Genomic DNA, 19,111 nt, shown 5'->3' with positions numbered 1-19,111 from the left:
TTTGTGTCTTTTTGGCTTGAATTACCATAAACATGTTTAAGTACTATGAACGTGGTTAATCATAATGCTGGAAATGTGCACAGCCGCTTGTTCTGGATGTACCTGAGATGTGATTCATAGTGTGGTGTTAACAGTAGGTCTATTTCGAGTCAAAGTGAAGAAACCTGAGAAATCTCACCTTCAATCACTACAGTATGTTCCCGAAAAAAACCTCACTCTACACACACACAGACACTTTCCTGCTTTTAGCAGTTTCTCTGAACCTCTTACTCCTGCCCACGCTGGTTTTGCCAGCTAACCCCAAGGCCCCAAGTCTTTTCAGTAATGCAAATGACACCCGGCAGCTGCCTTTCATTTTCACCTCTGAGAAAATGCGTGGCAGCCTGAAGATTGTTTTAAAAAAGAACTGCAACACAGTTTAAAGGTTTTAGGCTGACGAATTTTGCGTATAGTGCCCATTTTTATACTAGGTTTTCAGTTATATCAGATGTAAGTCCAGCAAATTAGTCTGCTAGGGTAACAGCCTGTTCATACTGTGTATATAAGGCCTGCAGGTACATTGCTATAAACATCTGCTGCTGCAAACACTATTTATCACTTACTGTCTGACGGTTGACGTCTGTCTAGGTTGTTTTCAGTCTGTGGCAACTGTGTTGTCTGTTTCCAAGATAACAGTACGCCAGAAATTTACCTGAACACACCTCATTTCCAGACCACCGTGCCCATCACCGCAGATATATTCATAAGCTCTGTCGCTACTTAAACAAAACAGGCAGAAGATGTGAAAATAGACTTTGTGGGGTGTAAGCTAGCAATAAGCACTGGGACGTGCACTGCACAGGGTGTAAGATAGGGCCCTTTGTCTTGGACTCTAGTAGTATTGACTACAACACGAGATACTGGCGCTCTGATGTGATGTCTAGGGTTAAAATTATATATAGAACCTTTAATGTCCCGGTCATGTACCCATTTAAAATAATTAATTGAATAACTAAATTCTTTTTTTCTGGTAATAATCTAGAGGGAAAATAAACAGTTTCAATTCAATTAATTATACAGGGTTCACCATAAATAATCTCATATTTTGAATTAAGATCCATGAAGATACGTCAGTGATGACTATATTCATGTTTTTGCATGCTCTGCTACTGAGCTTGGGGAAAATGGTGGACATACATGACATGACTGGTCTGGGCTAGGGTGCCGACCTTTTCTGTTCAGTGATGCCCATCACAGGTCATTTTGATTAGTATTGAGGTATTAACCCCAGAATTACATGGTGTTTCTAAAAGAAAAGGTTTAGTTTAAGCCGCTGGTGATTCTGGGATTACTGGCCTGATCTATATTTCTCTTTTATCTGTAATTTAACTAATTTACGAATATTGCATTATCTAACTCTAATATGAAATCTTTGACTGTTTATTGCCTTTATTCTGACCTGTACAACACAACAGCTTTCGTTTTTTTTCTTGAGATTTCAGTTTTGCTATAGAAATCTGCAGGATGGTTTTCAATACTTTCAAAATTCAGTTTTAGAAGGTGGAGCATTTTCTACTTTTCACATCTGTAAGTCCTCCAAGCACATTAAATGATGTTGAGGTCTGGAGTCTGGGGTAGTCAGACCATCATTCTAAGAGCTACAGCAGCTTCAGCAGTTTTTTTTTTTTTTTTGGCCCCTTGACTAAACCCATCGTTTCAGGCCATGTTGTTGGCGATGGACTATCAGGTCTATTGTGGTCTTATTTTTCCAATAGGAAAGTTTTAGGTGCTGTAAGGGCTGGTTGTCTACCGGGTCTCGTAGAAGTTCGTATGCACTCTCAATTTCTCTGTATCTTTCAATCAGTTCTCACTTTGACTCTCTCCTGACTTGCGTAAGTGTATTATCTGCCACCTGATCTTTTCAGATATCTCATCTTAATTTCTCAGATCTGATGAAAAATGAAATGCACGATCAAGCGTGTTCTCTGACGCCTGCACAGCACTGTATTTATCTGCCGATCCTTGATCATCACACTTTATAGTTCTGGCTATAAATTGTTCCACATAGTGCAGACCATGTGCTTCCCCGGACAAGGGGACGTTTTCTGAGCTACAGGAATGAATGAACAAGTGAATCACTTATTTCTGCTAAGTGCTTTCCAGAATGCCTCAACCTTTACATTAAAAAAGGCAGCATGGTGCACCCACTCTAGTAAAGTAAGGACTACTCATTACAGAGCAAGTTTCCCCGTGGGCAGGGGGGTCACATGTAGGAGTGTGTTTAGAGACTAGAGATTAAAAGGGTTAAACGTAAAGCTGAGAGTAGAATTAGACACTGGGACACATCACACCATTGTATTTAACACAGACGCTGTACATCCAAAATCAAACAGGTGATCGGTTGGGCAAACAAATTGTGTAATCTACATTGAAAAACATTGCCTGATGTGACTAAATGCTCTGGAGCAATATGCAAACTTTGGGCTGGAGTGGTATAAAGTCACTCAGCATTCACAGGTATATGTAGGTTATTTATACCTGTATGTAAATAAGTAGTGGTCAGCAGTAGTCAGCATTCTATTACAAGACATTACAAAATATTAAAAGACATTTTAAGACTTCAGAACGGCCCTATTTTTCTCCTGATCTGATATTTTTTCGTATACAGGATAATTATAGTAGAAAGGATGAAAATACACATCCTGGTGTGTACCTGGAGGCCTGTTGTAAAGCAAACATAATCAGACAAACTTCTGTTTACCCTCTCACTTTCTCCTGTTAGTTACAAAATCAAGAATCCAGCCCTCAAGAGTTTACTCAAATTATCAAATTATTCAAGAAGTCTTCTGATAAGAACTTGGAACTGTCTTAAAAGCCAAGAAAATGTCAATAAAACCATTTCTCTCCAAGTGTTTGCACTTACAAAGAAAAGCATCCTTTACTTTTCTGTGTGAAACACTGTCAACAGTCAACAAAATGATGGCGCTCCATTTAATATCATTGTGTAGAGTGGGAAGTTGTAGTGGCAGAACCAAATACCTGTCCTCACTAATATTCTCATGGATGAATGCAATCAATTCTGTTACAGAAAGGTTCTTTTATAAAGCTAATAGTTTTTTTTTATATATAGCAGGGGGATTTTTAAATGTTTTACAGTCAGGGACCCTTTCTTTACAGTAAGGAAAATCCCATGGTCCCCATGGACCTTTTTGAGATTACACATTGCAAAACCTCCAGAAACCACCTGGGATATCCTGGCGACCACCTAAATGGTATGAAATAACAAAGGTTTGGGAGTAGGAACATGCCTCGAGCCCCTTGAGCATTCTATAAATACAATCTACCTTGCTTAGCACTGCCGCACCAACCCCTTCTTTTCCCTTTTAACTCGGTTATCTCTCCTTCCAGAGTTCTCTCTAATTGCAAACTGATGGCATGTTTTAAACTAGCAAACAACTCCATAACAACAACCTGAGATACTATAGGAAATAACACAAGTCATCTACTTAAAACAACCACTTTGTGTTAGCTCCTGTTAAAGCTTATATAGGCATGGGGGAAAATGAGAGCCCTTGCCTATGAGACCTTCATGGACCTTTACTTAAAGAACTATGACTGTATAGAAACCATGACTTTAATGGTAAAAATGCTCTTCATATTTAAATAAATCCTTTCTATATACTGTAGCACCAAACTGAGTCAAATGCCTCTCTGTTAATAACTAATTTCACAAGAGACACAGGTGTCTACAAGCTTTTAGAGCTACCGTGCATTAACAATGTTAACTTTAAAGGGTTAACTTTAAACAGCAATCGATTCATTGTTTGGTTATGCATCCCCCTGCTCTACAAAGTTTAAACAAATATTTAACCTTTTAAAAACAAAACTGTTACATCAAGAGGTTCTGTCATGAATCAAACAGAAGAAAAAACGCTTAATGACGCAAATTGGATCCCCCTGCCCTCGATTATTCAAACCAAATTTTGATGATTCAGTGTTTCTAACAGGCCACTTATGTATCATGTTGTTTTGATATGAACACACAAAGATCAGTGTGTGTGTTGAGACCACAGCTTAGTGTATCTGAGTCGTGGGAGTGGAGGGATTCCCAGGCACCCGCTTCCTACCTTACTGACACTTCTCTGTGTAGGTGTTCAGACCTAGAAATAATAGACCACACACTTCTTTTGAACAAGAGCTCTCAGTTTCCACAGGATGGAAGATGTTGAAAGTTGGGGTGGGCTTCTATATTCGATTTACAGACGTGAACAGGAACCGTCTGATTTTATGTGTCACAGTGACCTTTGCACTTCTTTTTAGTGGTCTTACCATAAATAACTGTCTTTCAGTGAAAATGAGTGAACAGAACTTAACCCACCTTGAGCAGTGGTGGTAAAATGTCTTACATCACAGGGGCAAAATACCAAGCAGTGAAAATTCTGAATCATTTGAATTTGTTATAATGCACTGAATTGTTTTAAACCATATAACCACACTAAATTATAAAACCATTGTGCTGTTAATTACATAACTTTAGAGCGATAGATTGCTTGGCAAAAACAGCATACTGTTGACATGAAGAACTGAAGAACTGTTTATTGTGATGTGAATGATGATGATAATAGTAATTATTATTAGAAAAAAGTAAAAAGGGGTATAAATAGTTTGTTATACTATTCAATTTTCATTATGTCAGTGGCATTAAAAAAAGTAATATTTTTTTTGCAAAAATTTCTGGGACGATATTGTGTCCACAAAAAATTCTTATCGTCACAGACCAAATTACACAGGTAAGATGTTACTGGTTTATTATGGTATGCAGTGAACTGATCCCTAATCTGCCACAGTAAAGTCAGATCCTGATGCGACCTCACATCCCACCCATGATCCCATCTAGCAATCTCTGCTGATGTCTGACTCCAGATATACTTCTGAACACCTTGCATCTTCTAGCTGTAGGAAATGAGTAGATGTCAGTGCACGGCTGCTGGTGTGACCGTGAGGTTTTTGGGAGATCTTTGGGAGGCCCACACTTTCCTAACCCCCTGCAGAAAGTCATATACAGTCATACACAGAATCAGGGGAGACAATGCGACATCCTCTTCTGCAATTCATTCCTGCACCCGATCTGAAATGAGTGTTCAGCAGAGCCCTCCTCCTCTTCCTCTCCACCCACGAGCACCTCTTTACCCTAAAACATGTGACTTAGAAGAAGCCTTAAGTTCGTGATGCAATATTTTAGAGCACATAAAGCGTGCACACAAAAGGTTAAACTCATGATTTAAGCAGGTGTGCGTGCTCTGTGACAGATCCTTGTAGAAGATATTATTACTGATAACAGTGGGTCATCCCCCCAAACCACAAACCACCCACCACCCCCCCTACCAACACACACAAGTCACGACAGTCACTGTTTGCTCTAATAGTGTACAACTGTAATTCCACTGCTGCTCTACAAACTTAAAATAAGTAAAGCAACTCAATCTCCATTTCTGAGAATGGAAACAATTCTATACTATTCTTTGCATCACATCACCGCATCCTGTGTGTGCAGGTTGCAGTCTCCTGCAGGTGTGTTATTTTGGTACTGTACCCTGTATGCCAGAGATAACAGTAAACTGAATATCTGTATAGATGTTCCATGCAATAAAACAGCACTTTTGCATGTATATTAAATACTTTATGTTGTAGTTTAATTCCATATATGAGCGTTTCAGTCTATTGCATTTTACTTTAGAATTTTCTGCAAATAAATGTGACCCAAATCCAACAAGTTCTAAAGGTAGTTAAAGGAGAAATACGGTGTGAAATGGTTCAGTGAAACTTTTGCTATTAGCCCACCTCCATTCTCTCCCAGTGTTCCCAAATGCAGCACTTTTAGCTGATGCTACCACCAGGCTTACAATGCTACAAACAAAACAAAAAGATCAGATAATGGAACCAATTGCAAAACTAATTCCATTGAAAGGAGGAAATATGGTAACACTTTATAATACTGTTCCATAGTTAATAGGTAACTAAGCAGTAACTAAGCAGTAACTAATTAATAGTGCTGCATTAACACCTAAATATTTTCTATTAACTACCAGGGAGTACTGAATAATTACTCAGTAGATAGTACTGAACTAATGATTATAGTAGTTCACTATTAACTCCACAATAATTACTGAAACTTACATATCTCCTGGAGAACTACTTACTAATGATGTCTTCTTTATAATAACTATTCATTAATTACTGCTCAAATCAACATTAACTACTGAAAACCCTTACATCCCACCTGGGGAACTATAGATCTAAATCAGTCTACACAAACAATTATTCTATCAGTGGTGATATTAAAGTGATATTTGAGTGACACCATTTGTAGTAGTAGTAACCTTAATTACCATATTATCATAATTATCTTCCAAATATTAGCAACATATAGTAAAATACTACAGTGTGTCGTAATCTGCTTAAACCCCATTTTTAAAAGAAAAAAAAAAAAAATAAAAAAATAACGTAATATTATTACATAGTAGACATTATTTATGTTCTCCAGAAGACTCCAAGACTGACTGTACTCAATTTTGTTTTAATGGTCACTGCTTTAATTTTCAGCACCAACCTTACAAACGTTCATCTTTAGCCTTGCAGTCTCACAGACTTTCAGTGCCCATTATTAGGGTAATTACGGTAATTCCACAGCGCCGGACCGCTAGCCTCTATCAGTGTGTTTATCTGCTGCTGCAGCTTATTCTATCAGTGGTGATATTAAAGTCAGTGACACCACTTATCATATATTAACCTTACTTACCTTAGTTTGCTCAATATCTTCCAAATGTTAGACACACTGAAATGTGCAGTAGTCTGCTTAACCCCCATTTTTGTAATGTTCTGTCAGTGTGTTACAGGTGTTTATTCTAAACCTGTGCTCTTCTTCAGTCCTCCTGGAGATGTGCTCAGTAGAAGTGATGGCTCACATACAGCTTTACTGTAGGTTGTGTCCTACATCCTTATTCTGGGGGAAATCATGTTTAAATGAATAAATATTTGTGTTAGATAACGGACTAGGTATTCCTGTGTTCTTCATAGATAATTAATAAGGGGTCCCTGTCTTCTTTTTTCGGGAGTTAACAGCAGCACATGGTAACCCATTACTAATGACTGAGGAGTTACTGTGTTCTTGTTTAGGAGTTACTGCAGATCATACCACAGTATTATAAAGTGAGAAACATGTTAACTAATTACTAATTACTGAGGAGTTACTGTGTTCTTCTTTAGGAGTTACTGCAAATCATACCACAGTATTATAAAGTGAGAAACATGGTAACTAATTACTAATTACTGAGGAGTTACTGTGATCTTCTTTAGGAGTTACTGCAAATCATACCACAGTATTATAAAGTGAGAAACATGTTAACTAATTACTAATTACTGAGGAGTTACTGTGATCTTCTTTAGGAGTTACTGCAAATCATACCACAGTATTATAAAGTGAGAAACATGGTAACTAATTACTAATTACTGAGGAGTTACTGTGATCTTCTTTAGGAGTTACTGCAGATCATGTCACAGTATTATAAAGGGAAATATACACTAATAATAATAATAATAATAATAATAATAATAATAATAATAACACACATTTAACCTAGCTAACTAACACACACACATTTAAACTAGCTAACACGATTAACCTAGCTAACACACACATTTCCCCTAGCTAACTTAGCTTGCTAACTAACACACATTTAACCTAGCTAACTAACCCACACATAAAAGTTAACTTAGCTAGCAAACGAACTCACATAACCTAGCTAACTAACACACATTTAAACTAGCTAACTAACACACACATAACCTAGTTAACTTAGCCAGTTAACTAACACAAACATAACCTAGCTAACTTAGCCAGTTAACTAACACACACATAACCTAGCTAACTTAGCTGGCTAACGCTAACTACACACACAACTTAGCTAACTTAGCTAGCTAACACACATCCTAAAGCTGGTTAACAACCCACAAAGAGTCCTCCTCTGATCCGGGGGTAAAATCAGCTGGAAAAGATCTCAATATCTTGATTACTTGTTTATTTTCAATCAAATACAGAAATATGAAAGCAGCAGAGTTTCTCTTAATCCTCCTCCTCCAGCAGCAGCAGTAGCACACAGCAGAGAATTTACACGAATGACCTGGAGAGCTGCGTCCGCTGTGAAATTACCGTAATTACCCTAATAGTGCGCAGTAGAATAAATCTCTGTGAGACTGCAAAGGCTGAAGATGCACTTTTATAAGGCTGATACCTAATATTAAAGCAGTGATTGTTACATTATTACAGTCTTACAGTCATTCTTAGAGTCTTAGACGCCTTCTGGAGAACTTTCATCAATGTCTTCTATGCAATAATATTACGTTATAATGTTGTTTTTTTCTCCCAAAAATGATGGTTAAGCAGAGTAATACACACTGAAGTATTTTACTATATGTTGCTAATATTTGGAAGGAACTGAGGATAATAAGGTAATTAAGGTTACCACTACTACAAATGGTGTCACTTGCTTAATTCAAATATGCCTTCAATTAATATGCATTTAACTCAAATATGCCTTCAATTAATATGCATTTAACTCAAATATGCCTGATTTAGATCTATAGTTCCCCAGGTGGGATGTAAGGGTTTTCAGTAGTTAATGTTGATTTGAGCAGTAATTAATGAATAGTTATTATAAAGAAGACATCATTAGTAAGTAGTTCTCCAGGAGATATGTAAGTCTCAGTAATTATTGTGGAGTTAATAGTGAACTACTATAAATATTAGTTCAGTACTATCTACTGAGTAATTATTCAGTACTCCCTGGTAGTTAATAGAAAATATTTAGGTGTTAATGCAGTGCTATTAATTAGTTACTGCTTAGTTCCTGCTTAGTTACCTATTAACTATGGAACAGTATTATAAAGTGTTACCGGAAATATTATAGAGATGTTTTTCACATAATTAATGTTCCAATCTGTTCCTCTATTCTACATGTTTGTCTGTGCTCGCCAGTAGACTAATCACTTGTGATTCAGCTCACAGACAGGCTTCCTGACATTTTCCTTCAGAATTTCCTGATATATTTCAGAATATACTGTTCTATAAATGACACAATTCAGCCATCCTGGCCCAGACGTAGTAAAACAGGCTCAAACCATGAATCTACCTCCACCATGTTTAACGGATGGATTAAGATTTTTATCCTGGAATGCTGTGTTTGTTTTTCTTCAAATATAACATTGCTTATGTAAACCAAAAACAGCTATTTTCAATTTTTTTGCCATCCACAAAACTTTGTTTTAATAGTCCTCTGGTTTGTCCACTTATTTGTTCATGCTATGATCCACTTCTGTAAACGTGTTGTGAAAACACAAATTCTACCTTAAAATGATCTACTAATCCTAAAATTTACATTCGTTTACCACTTACAGATACGTAATGTTTGATAATTGTCCTCATAAAAAAATGACAAAGTCTAATAGTTTCTCCTTACTTTGATTTGAGTGTCTTTATGCATTTTTATGACGTTTATTAGAGATAGTGGGTCAACTTTACGCAGAAATATAGAAAAATCGAAAGGTTTCAGGGTTTAATTTTAACTTTCAAGCACCACAGTGAGTGAGAAATACTAAAACTAGAGTAAAAAAACAACTGGACTGTTCATCGGCTCTGTTTAACATCACAAGCACATTTTCAACCGCCAGGCTTAGTTTTTGTTAGTGAACAGCGCCCCCTAGTGGCTGAATCAACAACTCTAAGACAGACTTTAGTTAAGTATGCCAAAACTGGTGGATCTACAGTGATTCTATTCACCAAGGATTTGGTTCTGCAGAAAAAAACACGCCCCAAAATATAGACTGCTTTTTACTCTACTATACTGCTATACATAATTCTCACACCAACAGCAGAGGGTTGCTGGATAGCTCTATTTCCTTGAGTCAAGAAGTTGTCTCAACTGCTATTACTAGGTTGCTTTGTAATGATTACATAATTTTTCATTAGGACACTGATACATTTTTTGGTTTATTTAGTATTTAGTGTAGTATCTTAGTAACTTTTTAACATTCCAGAATTCCAAGTACTCTTTCATGAAACAAAGTAGTTTGCAAAAATGACTTTACATAATTATGAAGTGCTCCAAAATATTTGTCATTGTATTTCATTACATAATTTCTTAGTACCTCATAGCCTGGCATATCTTTAAGAGCCACTGAATCCTAAACCATATTTTTTAATTAATAGCTGCAATGCGTTCCTTTGAAGTAATGAAACATACCAGTCCTGCTTAAAATTATCAACCTTTTCGAACCTTAAAAAAAAAAAAATCATGGGGTTTAATGCCCCTTTAAGGCCTTTACATATGTCTTATGACCAAATGGGTATGAATTTTTGTAAATCAATCATAGACACAGGACTGACAGATCTGCCATCCCTCCAGCTGCGCCATGAAGCCCAATCTCATGTGAATACAGAGCAAGTTTTGTCAAACCTGTACAGTGGTTGATTAACCCAAAGATGAGGCTCAAAATTCAATGCCACTACTTGGAACTCAGCTTCAGGAAGCCAGTTATTTTCCCAATGTAACTGCCCCCAATATATGTGCAAACTTTTTAAGTTGACTTCTTATTATATATATTGTGTGTGAGAGGAAAAACTTTAATTCTTGCAACACCAAAGATGTCTTGGACACTGAAAGCACTCTGGAATTCTAACCCTAGGCAAAGTAGTAAAGAATTACACATTAGTTTATCATTTAAAATTCTAAGTTATCCTTGACATCTTGTACTTTCCAAGCCACAGTTAGTTTAGCTCACCCACCCCGATTTCCCAGCTCTCATAAGTGAAAACAGGATCCTTCAACATCAGTGGTACATCTTTTAATTTCTGCAAAAACAAGACACTGAACACACAAGCCTGGACACAGGCAAATGAAATTTTGCAGTCCACCCTGCAATGTGGTGTGCACATTTTACATGAGCAGCAGAGTCAAACGCTCCTACCCCCCAAAAACATCTCAACCAGTTGGAATGTTCCATTCCCCCTTTACACCCCAGTCCCTCACTTCAGAAAGCTCAGTGCAGCAGGGTACTTGAAGTCACAGGTGGACAAAACCAGGTTGCCCACATTTACATACAACTTGTACAACAAAGGAAAACAAGGCAAAAAGTCTTAAACTCGGGTCCATCTGAGGAGGACTTTAACCATTATGGGTTCTGGACAGTTTGCCCTTATATAGGGCAAAAGGTAAATAGCATTACAAAAGTGAGGCTAAAAGGTGTCAGAGGCAGGGTTTAGTCCACTTCCTCCATGCGAGACGCATCGTCATCACCCTCCAGTGGTGGGATCTCCTCTGGTGCAGGGGCAGATGTTGGTTCTTCTGAGGGGATGTCATCGTCATCGATACCTAAGAAAGGAGTGGGCAAAACAGTTAGCCATAATGAGTACTGGGGACAGGAACACCAGCTTGCTGACAACAAACGCTACATAATTTTAAAGACCTCGTTAGAACACAATTAAATCCCTTACCCAGACCCAGTTTGATCATCCTGTAGATGCGGTTTGAGTGCGTCTGAGGATCATCCAGAGAAAAGCCTGAGGAAAGCAGTGCGGTCTCAAACAGCAGGATCACCAGATCCTTCACTGCTTTGTCGTTTTTGTCAGCTTCAGCCTTCTGCCTCAGTGTTTCCATGATTGGGTGGTCAGGGTTGATCTCAAGGTGCTTCTTGGCCATCATATAGCCCATGGTGGAGTTGTCCCTCAGGGCCTGGGCCTTCATGATCCTCTCCATGTTAGCTGTCCAGCCATATGTGCTGGTTACAATGCAGCAGGGTGAGGACACCAGTCTGTTGGATACCGTTACCTGAAAGAAAGACACATGAGAAAAAGTTACATATAAAACAGAGTTTAGGACAGTAAGCAGTGAGTGTGTTAAGATTACCACCAAGGACCGAGCAAAACATTTAGATGCCTTTCCTCACTCAAACAGTAAAATCAGAAACCAAGCATGTTAATAAAAACACAATGTCCATCGTACAAGCAAGCAGTTACAGACTCTCCATTCCTGACAAACCACACCAATACTTAATACTATTTGGACTCACCAATAAAACTGCTAATACATAAATTAGGAAACCTGTTTTTATTAAAAAAAAAAAAAGAATGGTAGCAGAAAAGGTGTCAATACGAACCAAATTAATAAAAAGAAAAAAAAAAACTAAGTTACTTAAAAGATCTCAATTTACCTTTTCAACTTTCTTATCCAGAATTTCCTTCATCAGCTTGCAGAGATTTTCAAACTTTGCCTTGTCATCCTCCATCTTCTTTTTCTCCTCCTCATCCTCAGGCAGCTCCAGGCCCTCTTTGGTGACAGACACAAGTGTCTTGCCATCAAATTCCTTCAGCTGCTGGACACAGTACTCATCGATGGGCTCGGTCATGTACAGCACCTCAAAGCCACGCTTGCGCACACGCTCCACAAAAGCAGAGTTGGCCACCTGGTCCTTGCTCTCACCTGGTAAACATGACAGATTGTTAACACTTAAAGCACAACTGTCCAGTGCTCACTGCATTTAGTTCCCCAAACATTGCTGTGTATACACAGGCATAACTGATTCATGACAAAATACTGTTCTCATTTAATATAACATTTCACTAAACAAGTCCAGTTGTGATTCCATTATAGGCCCTCCATGACAAATCCATCTTAAATAGTTTTCATATGCTAAAACAGATGACTCTTGTTGTGCCTCACCAGTGATGTAGTAGATGGACTTCTGATTCTCCTTCATGCGGCTGAGGTACTCTGACAGGGATGTCATCTCATCTCCTGACTGAGAGCTGTGGTAACGCAGCAGCTCAGACAACTTCTTACGGTTCTGAGAGTCCTCATGGATGCCCAGCTACAACACAACACACCGGTATTAATGACAGTCTAATCCAATTGTATTATTTAGCTAGAACATGCTGCAAACATTAATTTTAACATGCTGCACTAAGAAAATAAGAGCCCCTAATAAGTCAGTAAAGTGAAAAAAGGTATTATAAAGTGATTGAAGGGAACATGCTTACTTTGATGTTCTTGGAGAAAGCTTCATAAAACTTCTTGTAGTTGTCCTTATCCTCAGCCAGCTCAGCAAACAGCTCCAGGCACTTCTTGACAATGTTCTTGCGGATCACCTTCAGAATCTTGCTCTGCTGCAGCATTTCTCTGGAGATGTTCAGGGGAAGGTCTTCAGAGTCCACCACACCACGGATGAAGTCTGAGAAGAGTTGACAACTTAGTAAAAACATACCCAGATCTAAAACTAATGCACAACTAATCTGGATACAATCAGCTACAACTTAATCTAATTCTACTGCAACACAATGGGTGACAAATTCTTCAATGTGTATCTGAACAATTTACCTACAATATCTACAACAAAACCAATCAATTTAGCACTTGACTTGTTTGCTTACTTAGGTACTCTGGGATGAGCTCCTCACAACTGTCCATAATGAAGACCCTCCTCACATACAACTTGATGTTATTCTTCTTTTTCTTGTTCTCAAAAAGGTCGAAGGGAGCACGGCGGGGGATGAAGAGTAGGGCACGGAACTCCAGCTGACCCTCCACAGAGAAGTGCTACAAACAAAAGATTACAAATACTGCTTGTTTAGGCATCACAAAAAATAGTTGATATGTAAGCATGGATTACTGGTCGCTAACACTGTTTAGGAACTTCATTTTAATGAGTCAGGTTTTACCAACCTTAATTGCAAGGTGGTCTTCCCAGTCATTGGTCAGGCTCTTGTAGAACTCTCCATACTCTTCATTAGTGATGTCATCAGGATTCCTGGTCCAAATTGGCTTGGTCTTGTTCAGCTCCTCCTGGTCAATGTACTTCTCCTTGATTTTCTTCTTCTTTTTCTTGTCCTTGTCTTTGGAGTCTTCCTCGTCATCTGAACCCACATCCTCAATCTTGGGCTTGTCCTCTCCCTCCTCCTCTTCCTTCTCCTCCTTCTCAGCCTTTTCTTCTTCAGCCTCATCATCGCTGATCTCCTTGTCTCTCTCCTTCTCCACCTGTAGGACAATTAAGTTTCATTAGTCATTGATTTTTACTTAATTTGCATAGAATTTAACTAACCAAGAAAACAGATGGCTAACACTTTACACCTAATGTGTATGAAGTGCAACACGAACTGCAAAACACTTACATAGAGGGTGATTGGATACCCAATGAACTGAGAGTGCTTCTTGACAACCTCCTTCACGCGCTTGTCTTCGATGTATTCAGTCTGATCTTCCTTGAGGTGAAGGATGACCTTAGTTCCACGACCAATGGGCTCACCTGTAAACAAAACACGGGGGTAAGATACACATGCACATACTAAGGTTAAGCAAAATACAGTTATTTTTAAAGTCTCAATGTAATTTGCTTGCTGTTCTTTACAGTTTACTGTATTTTGCTTGGATGCCATTAACAAAAATTCACCCCCCCCCCCTTCATCCAAATAATCAAGGAGTAATTTAGGCAAGTTTCCAAAACTTACCATTATCAACTTTGACTGTGAAAGAGCCACCAGCAGAGGACTCCCAGGCATACTGCTCATCATCATTGTGCTTGGTAATCACTACCACCTTCTCAGCAACCAGGTAAGCAGAGTAGAAGCCCACACCAAACTGTCCAATCATGGAGATATCTGCACCAGCCTGAAACAAAGGGGGAAAAAATGAATATATATGCAGTCAAACTAAAGTTTTAATCTAGGTAAATGTGATTTGATTAAACCATTTGTAGGCAACATACTTAATATACAGCAAAAACTAATGGATTTCATTTAGAACACCTCATTTGTTTACCTGAAGAGCTTCCATGAAGGCTTTGGTCCCTGACTTGGCAATGGTACCCAAGTTATTGATGAGATCAGCCTTAGTCATACCAATTCCAGTGTCCACAAGGGTCAGCGTGCGCTCAAGCTTGTTGGGAATGATGTCAATCTTCAGGTCCTTCCCACTGTCTAGTTTAGATGGATCAGTCAGACTTTCATATCGGATTTTGTCAAGGGCCTATAAGGAAGAGGGAGAGGTGATTTTTTTTTTTTTTTTAAATGTAAAAAATCTAAAATGTTTAGCTTCCATCAACAAACACTCAACCTTAGCATTAATATCTGTTAGAAATATTTTCTGCAGCCAAAGTATTACAGTACTCGATGACTAACATTACACTTACTGAATATATTATGGTACAAGCTTATATAGTAAAACATTTTTCTTCGTAATATACACCAACTGATTATGAATAATTCTGTATAAAATTGCAATTCCCTAGCCTTGACAATAATAAAAATCTGGCCACTGGTGTTAACATATAGCATAACTATTTTATAAATATAGCTGCATTATGCATTATTTTTTTGTGCATTTTATAAAGCGCTAAAGTAAATTAAAAATAAATTTTAAATTCTGTATGTACAAACTTCACAGAATCCACCTATTGTTTTCAGTGTTCTATTAAATTCAACTTGCTTTAATAAATAAATCAAATAAATAAAAAATATTAAATCAACACTAGCACTTACATCAGAGGCGTTGGAAATAAGCTCCCTGAGGAAGATCTCTTTGTTGGAATAGAAGGTGTTAATGATGAGGGACATCAGCTGAGCGATCTCTGCCTGGAAGGCAAAGGTCTCAGCCTCCTCCTCTTGGCGCATTTCTTCAGGCATCTGGAGAAGAGAAATAACACTGAGTCACACCACCTTAAAGATATTCCTCACTTTCTGTTTCAGTTCAGTTTCCGCATAGCGAACAGCTCCAAGTGACTCGGGGTATTAACTTGGAAGATCTTTTTTCTAACTGTAGTCTGTGGGGAAAAAACCCTACCGAATTCTTTTAAGATTTAGAGGATTATAACAGTGTAAGTGACAGACTATCACTGAACAGAACTTTTGTTAGAATCATAGACTAATTTTAAAACTTACGTATTTAACGTCATAAATACCGTTATGGAGTATGGATTAGAAAACTATTTACTCCTAAATGGATTTTTTTTGTTTGGAACTGCTTCGATAAAAACTCTGAACTCGTCTAAAGCCTGAACTGAAGTTGCTCTTGACCGCCCCCATTCAATTACCCAACATGGCGTAACCGGACCAGCGTACAATGGAGGAGACACGTGCTTGACGAAGAAAGCCGAGAGCCGGAAAACTCCGAGTTTTATATTTATGTTCTGGCTTTTACTAGGAGAGATCACGTTAATTTAAACTAAAAATACGGCCATTAGACAGTTAACTTAGTGAGTTTACACGATTTAAAGTGTGATTAAAGTGTAAGTTACATTAGACACGAATGGAGAAACCGGTCCTTCAAGCCGGAGCACATGGCTTTTAGCTAACGTTCAGATCTTACACGCGGATTTAAAACAGAATTTATTGGTGTTTTGTGGCTGAAAATTGGCATTTTAGCGTTCCATGTAACTTCATTAGCTTATTGATTAGATTGGCTAAGCTGGGTTAGCTAAATCGTCAGTTAGCTAGTTAGCTAGCGCGTGTTTAGGCTGGTTGGCCTGAAATTAAGTTAACGCTAGTTAGCTTAGCGTTAACTAGCAGATAGAGAAGCTAACGCTGTACGGCTCATATAATTAGAGTTACGGTTAATGTTCAGGGGCCTATTATTTCACCTACATTAGTGAACGCCATTATATAACAGAAGTAATAGTTAACTAGGTTAGCTAGCTAGCTAACCAAGCTGTATTACTGAAGCCTCATCACGACTATAGAAACAGTAACCTTCCACCCGTCAGCTAAATCCACCGTTAACTAGCGCTAGCTTAACTCCCCCGGCCCGAGCGCTGCACCTGCTGAAAGAACGGGTAACCACAGCTCATCACGACGAATCCCAACTCACTAACTAATTTACTAAAATAAACACCCAAATAAACCTGTCAGAGGTCGTGTCTCACCAGAATCACGATAAACTAAGCGAGTTTAAGTGTTTTTGGCCGGTGAGCGGAGCTGAAACGCTGAGCTCCGCCGGTCTGTAGTTTCAGTTAACGCTGCTCCGAGTCTTTGTTAGCGGCTCTCCTCCACAGCCGTTCATCTGTCTAAATAAACACAATGAGGCCGCAACACTGCCGGGTTTATCGTTTTAAAGAAGAGAACACGAGACTCAACCGCGTCGTGTGAACGGGAGAACTCACCTTGATTAGTTTCGGTGATTTCTCTTGAAATAAATGCTGCCAAACCCTTCAGATCTCCTCCAACAGTGATGCTGCGCCGCAGCAGCGTATCTTTATGTAACCGTCGAACATGCGGCGTATCACTCCGCGGGCTGGGCTGGGTCTACGCTGGGTCTACACTGTGTTCTGTTTGCACTGGGCAAAGTTAACCTTTCTAATGATGATGTTAATAGACATTAGAATAGACATGTTTATTGTTATAGTATACATTCTGAATAAATAAACGTTCTGTTGAAAAATAAATGTGCTGTTATAATCGCACACATTAATTTTTTAATTCAGATTATCCACTTGCCTGTTATAGTAATGTAAACAACTGTATATTTGTAGTTTATATATTAATATCTTATTCACATTTAACTGCAAATTTATATGTGTGAAGTGTCAGTCAAATGTTTTGAATTGTTTGACTGTATTTCCTTAATAAAATTGAATGTTTTGGGATATTAGCCTGTGTACTAGCTTTGCATCATTTCAGTTTATTTCCCAATCATAATGACACATTTACAAAAGCTGCGTTTTAGCTGGAAGCTGGTTTCAGTTAGTCAATATGGTTGAATCAGGTAAAATCCTATGCTGGCCGTGCATGTCAACTAGCTTGGCTTTGCTATACAATAAAGTTTCCCAGCCTAGTCTTTGACAATATGTTCCTTTCAGTGTAGAATCTCTATTCAAAATGCTGTGTAGTCCAAGACTAGGTTTAATCCAGGTTCGGAAAACTGCTAAAAAAATGGTAAAAATCTAAATCTAAGCTGTTTTAAAATCGTGCCTTTTTAATGGGTCGGAGGTTATGCCCCTGCCTTGATGTCTTACTGCCTTATGTCAACAGCTAGTTCCTTAAGTTGCAATAGTGTTATTTATTAGCATTTTTCACCCAACAAACTACACCTGAAGATGGTAATGATGCCATACTTAATTTCAGACATTCAGGGTGCCTTCCTGTTTTCTCATTCCCTTGTTTCTGGTCAGGGTCATCTGGACCGCAGGCCAGTACCACACACTTTCGTTCATGATTTGGCATACCCAGTTCACCTATGATGTTTTGGAGGTGAGCAGCAACTCTGTCAGTTTTGCTGTTTACCTTTAAAAGGTTTGAACCCACAACGACAGGGTCCATGATACCCGCCATACAGACACTATGTTCTCAGCCACACTGTGCCACCTGAACACAAGTAAACATTAATACTTTTATACACCCATATAGGCAGTTCTCCAGTATTACAAAATAAAAGTTGTTCAAACATAAAATGTTTGTCATGCTTATGTAATATTAAACAATAATTTCTATAACATTAAAAATACCATATCTCTGTCTTTGAGTTTTGCCTTACACACAGACACATCAGCCTATTTGGTCTTTATATAAGGTTCAAGCTCCCAATTGCAGCCATCTACACATTGGACCTGTCAACAGGAGATTGTTGGTTGATCCCCTGTGATGCTACAGCCAGAGAAACACAATTTTCCAAATTGTGTTAGCCTGTACAGGTTCTTTTAGTTAATATAACATAAATAGTTAGTTAGTGTCCTCTTTCTCAGAAGCAGTTTTTCATGTATTCAATACTAATACAAAAAGTGTAATTTACTGTTGAGAAATTGACATTAAGAGGGCTAATCCTAATAGAGAGCATGCCAGACATTATATGAATAATATTCTATTATTAGCTATATTTTATTGCAGCAGACCAGTGCCACCCAAACATTCTCCACTTGGACTGGACTTAAATATAAATAAATAATAAATAAGCACAATTATATATCATACATAACACACATCTAAACATCTGTCTGATATGGTTCTGAAATCATGGTCAGTCCTTTCCAACCAACCAGGGTTGTTTCTTGCAACGTTCCTAAACAGGCCTGCTGGTTGCTTTCCTTTTAAATTCATATC

At 38.2% G+C, this 19,111-nt stretch overlaps 1 protein-coding gene across 1 annotated transcript; it reads right to left on the bottom strand.

Moving 5' to 3' along the window:
- Positions 1-10,863: 10,863 nt before the first annotated feature.
- Positions 10,864-17,311, bottom strand: hsp90ab1 (heat shock protein 90, alpha (cytosolic), class B member 1). Its single transcript, XM_007255488.4, has 12 exons — positions 17,179-17,311; positions 15,563-15,706; positions 14,844-15,050; positions 14,534-14,693; positions 14,198-14,331; positions 13,752-14,063; positions 13,460-13,625; positions 13,070-13,260; positions 12,753-12,900; positions 12,244-12,512; positions 11,528-11,861; positions 10,864-11,405 (listed from the first exon to the last, which is right to left on the bottom strand). Exons 2-12 carry the CDS (start codon positions 15,704-15,706, stop codon positions 11,293-11,295), a joined length of 2,178 nt encoding a protein of 725 aa, XP_007255550.3. The 5' UTR covers positions 17,179-17,311; the 3' UTR covers positions 10,864-11,292.
- Between the last annotated feature and the right edge of the window lie 1,800 nt (positions 17,312-19,111).

This window comes from Astyanax mexicanus, chromosome 1 (assembly GCF_023375975.1).
Source record: "Astyanax mexicanus isolate ESR-SI-001 chromosome 1, AstMex3_surface, whole genome shotgun sequence".
NCBI classification, from domain to species: domain Eukaryota; kingdom Metazoa; phylum Chordata; class Actinopteri; order Characiformes; family Acestrorhamphidae; genus Astyanax; species Astyanax mexicanus.
This window is presented reverse-complemented; position numbering and strand designations above follow the sequence as displayed.

Coding starts and splice junctions, on each gene's coding strand:
- hsp90ab1 (XM_007255488.4), bottom strand. CDS start 15,706: ATGCCTGAAGAAATGCGCCAAGAGGAGGAGGCTGAGACCTTTGCCTTC. Junction 14,332..14,533: donor CACAGTCAAAGTTGATAATG/GTAAGTTTTGGA, acceptor TTTTGTTTACAG/GTGAGCCCATTGGTCGTGGA. Junction 12,513..12,752: donor GTCCATCTACTACATCACTG/GTGAGGCACAAC, acceptor CATGTTTACCAG/GTGAGAGCAAGGACCAGGTG.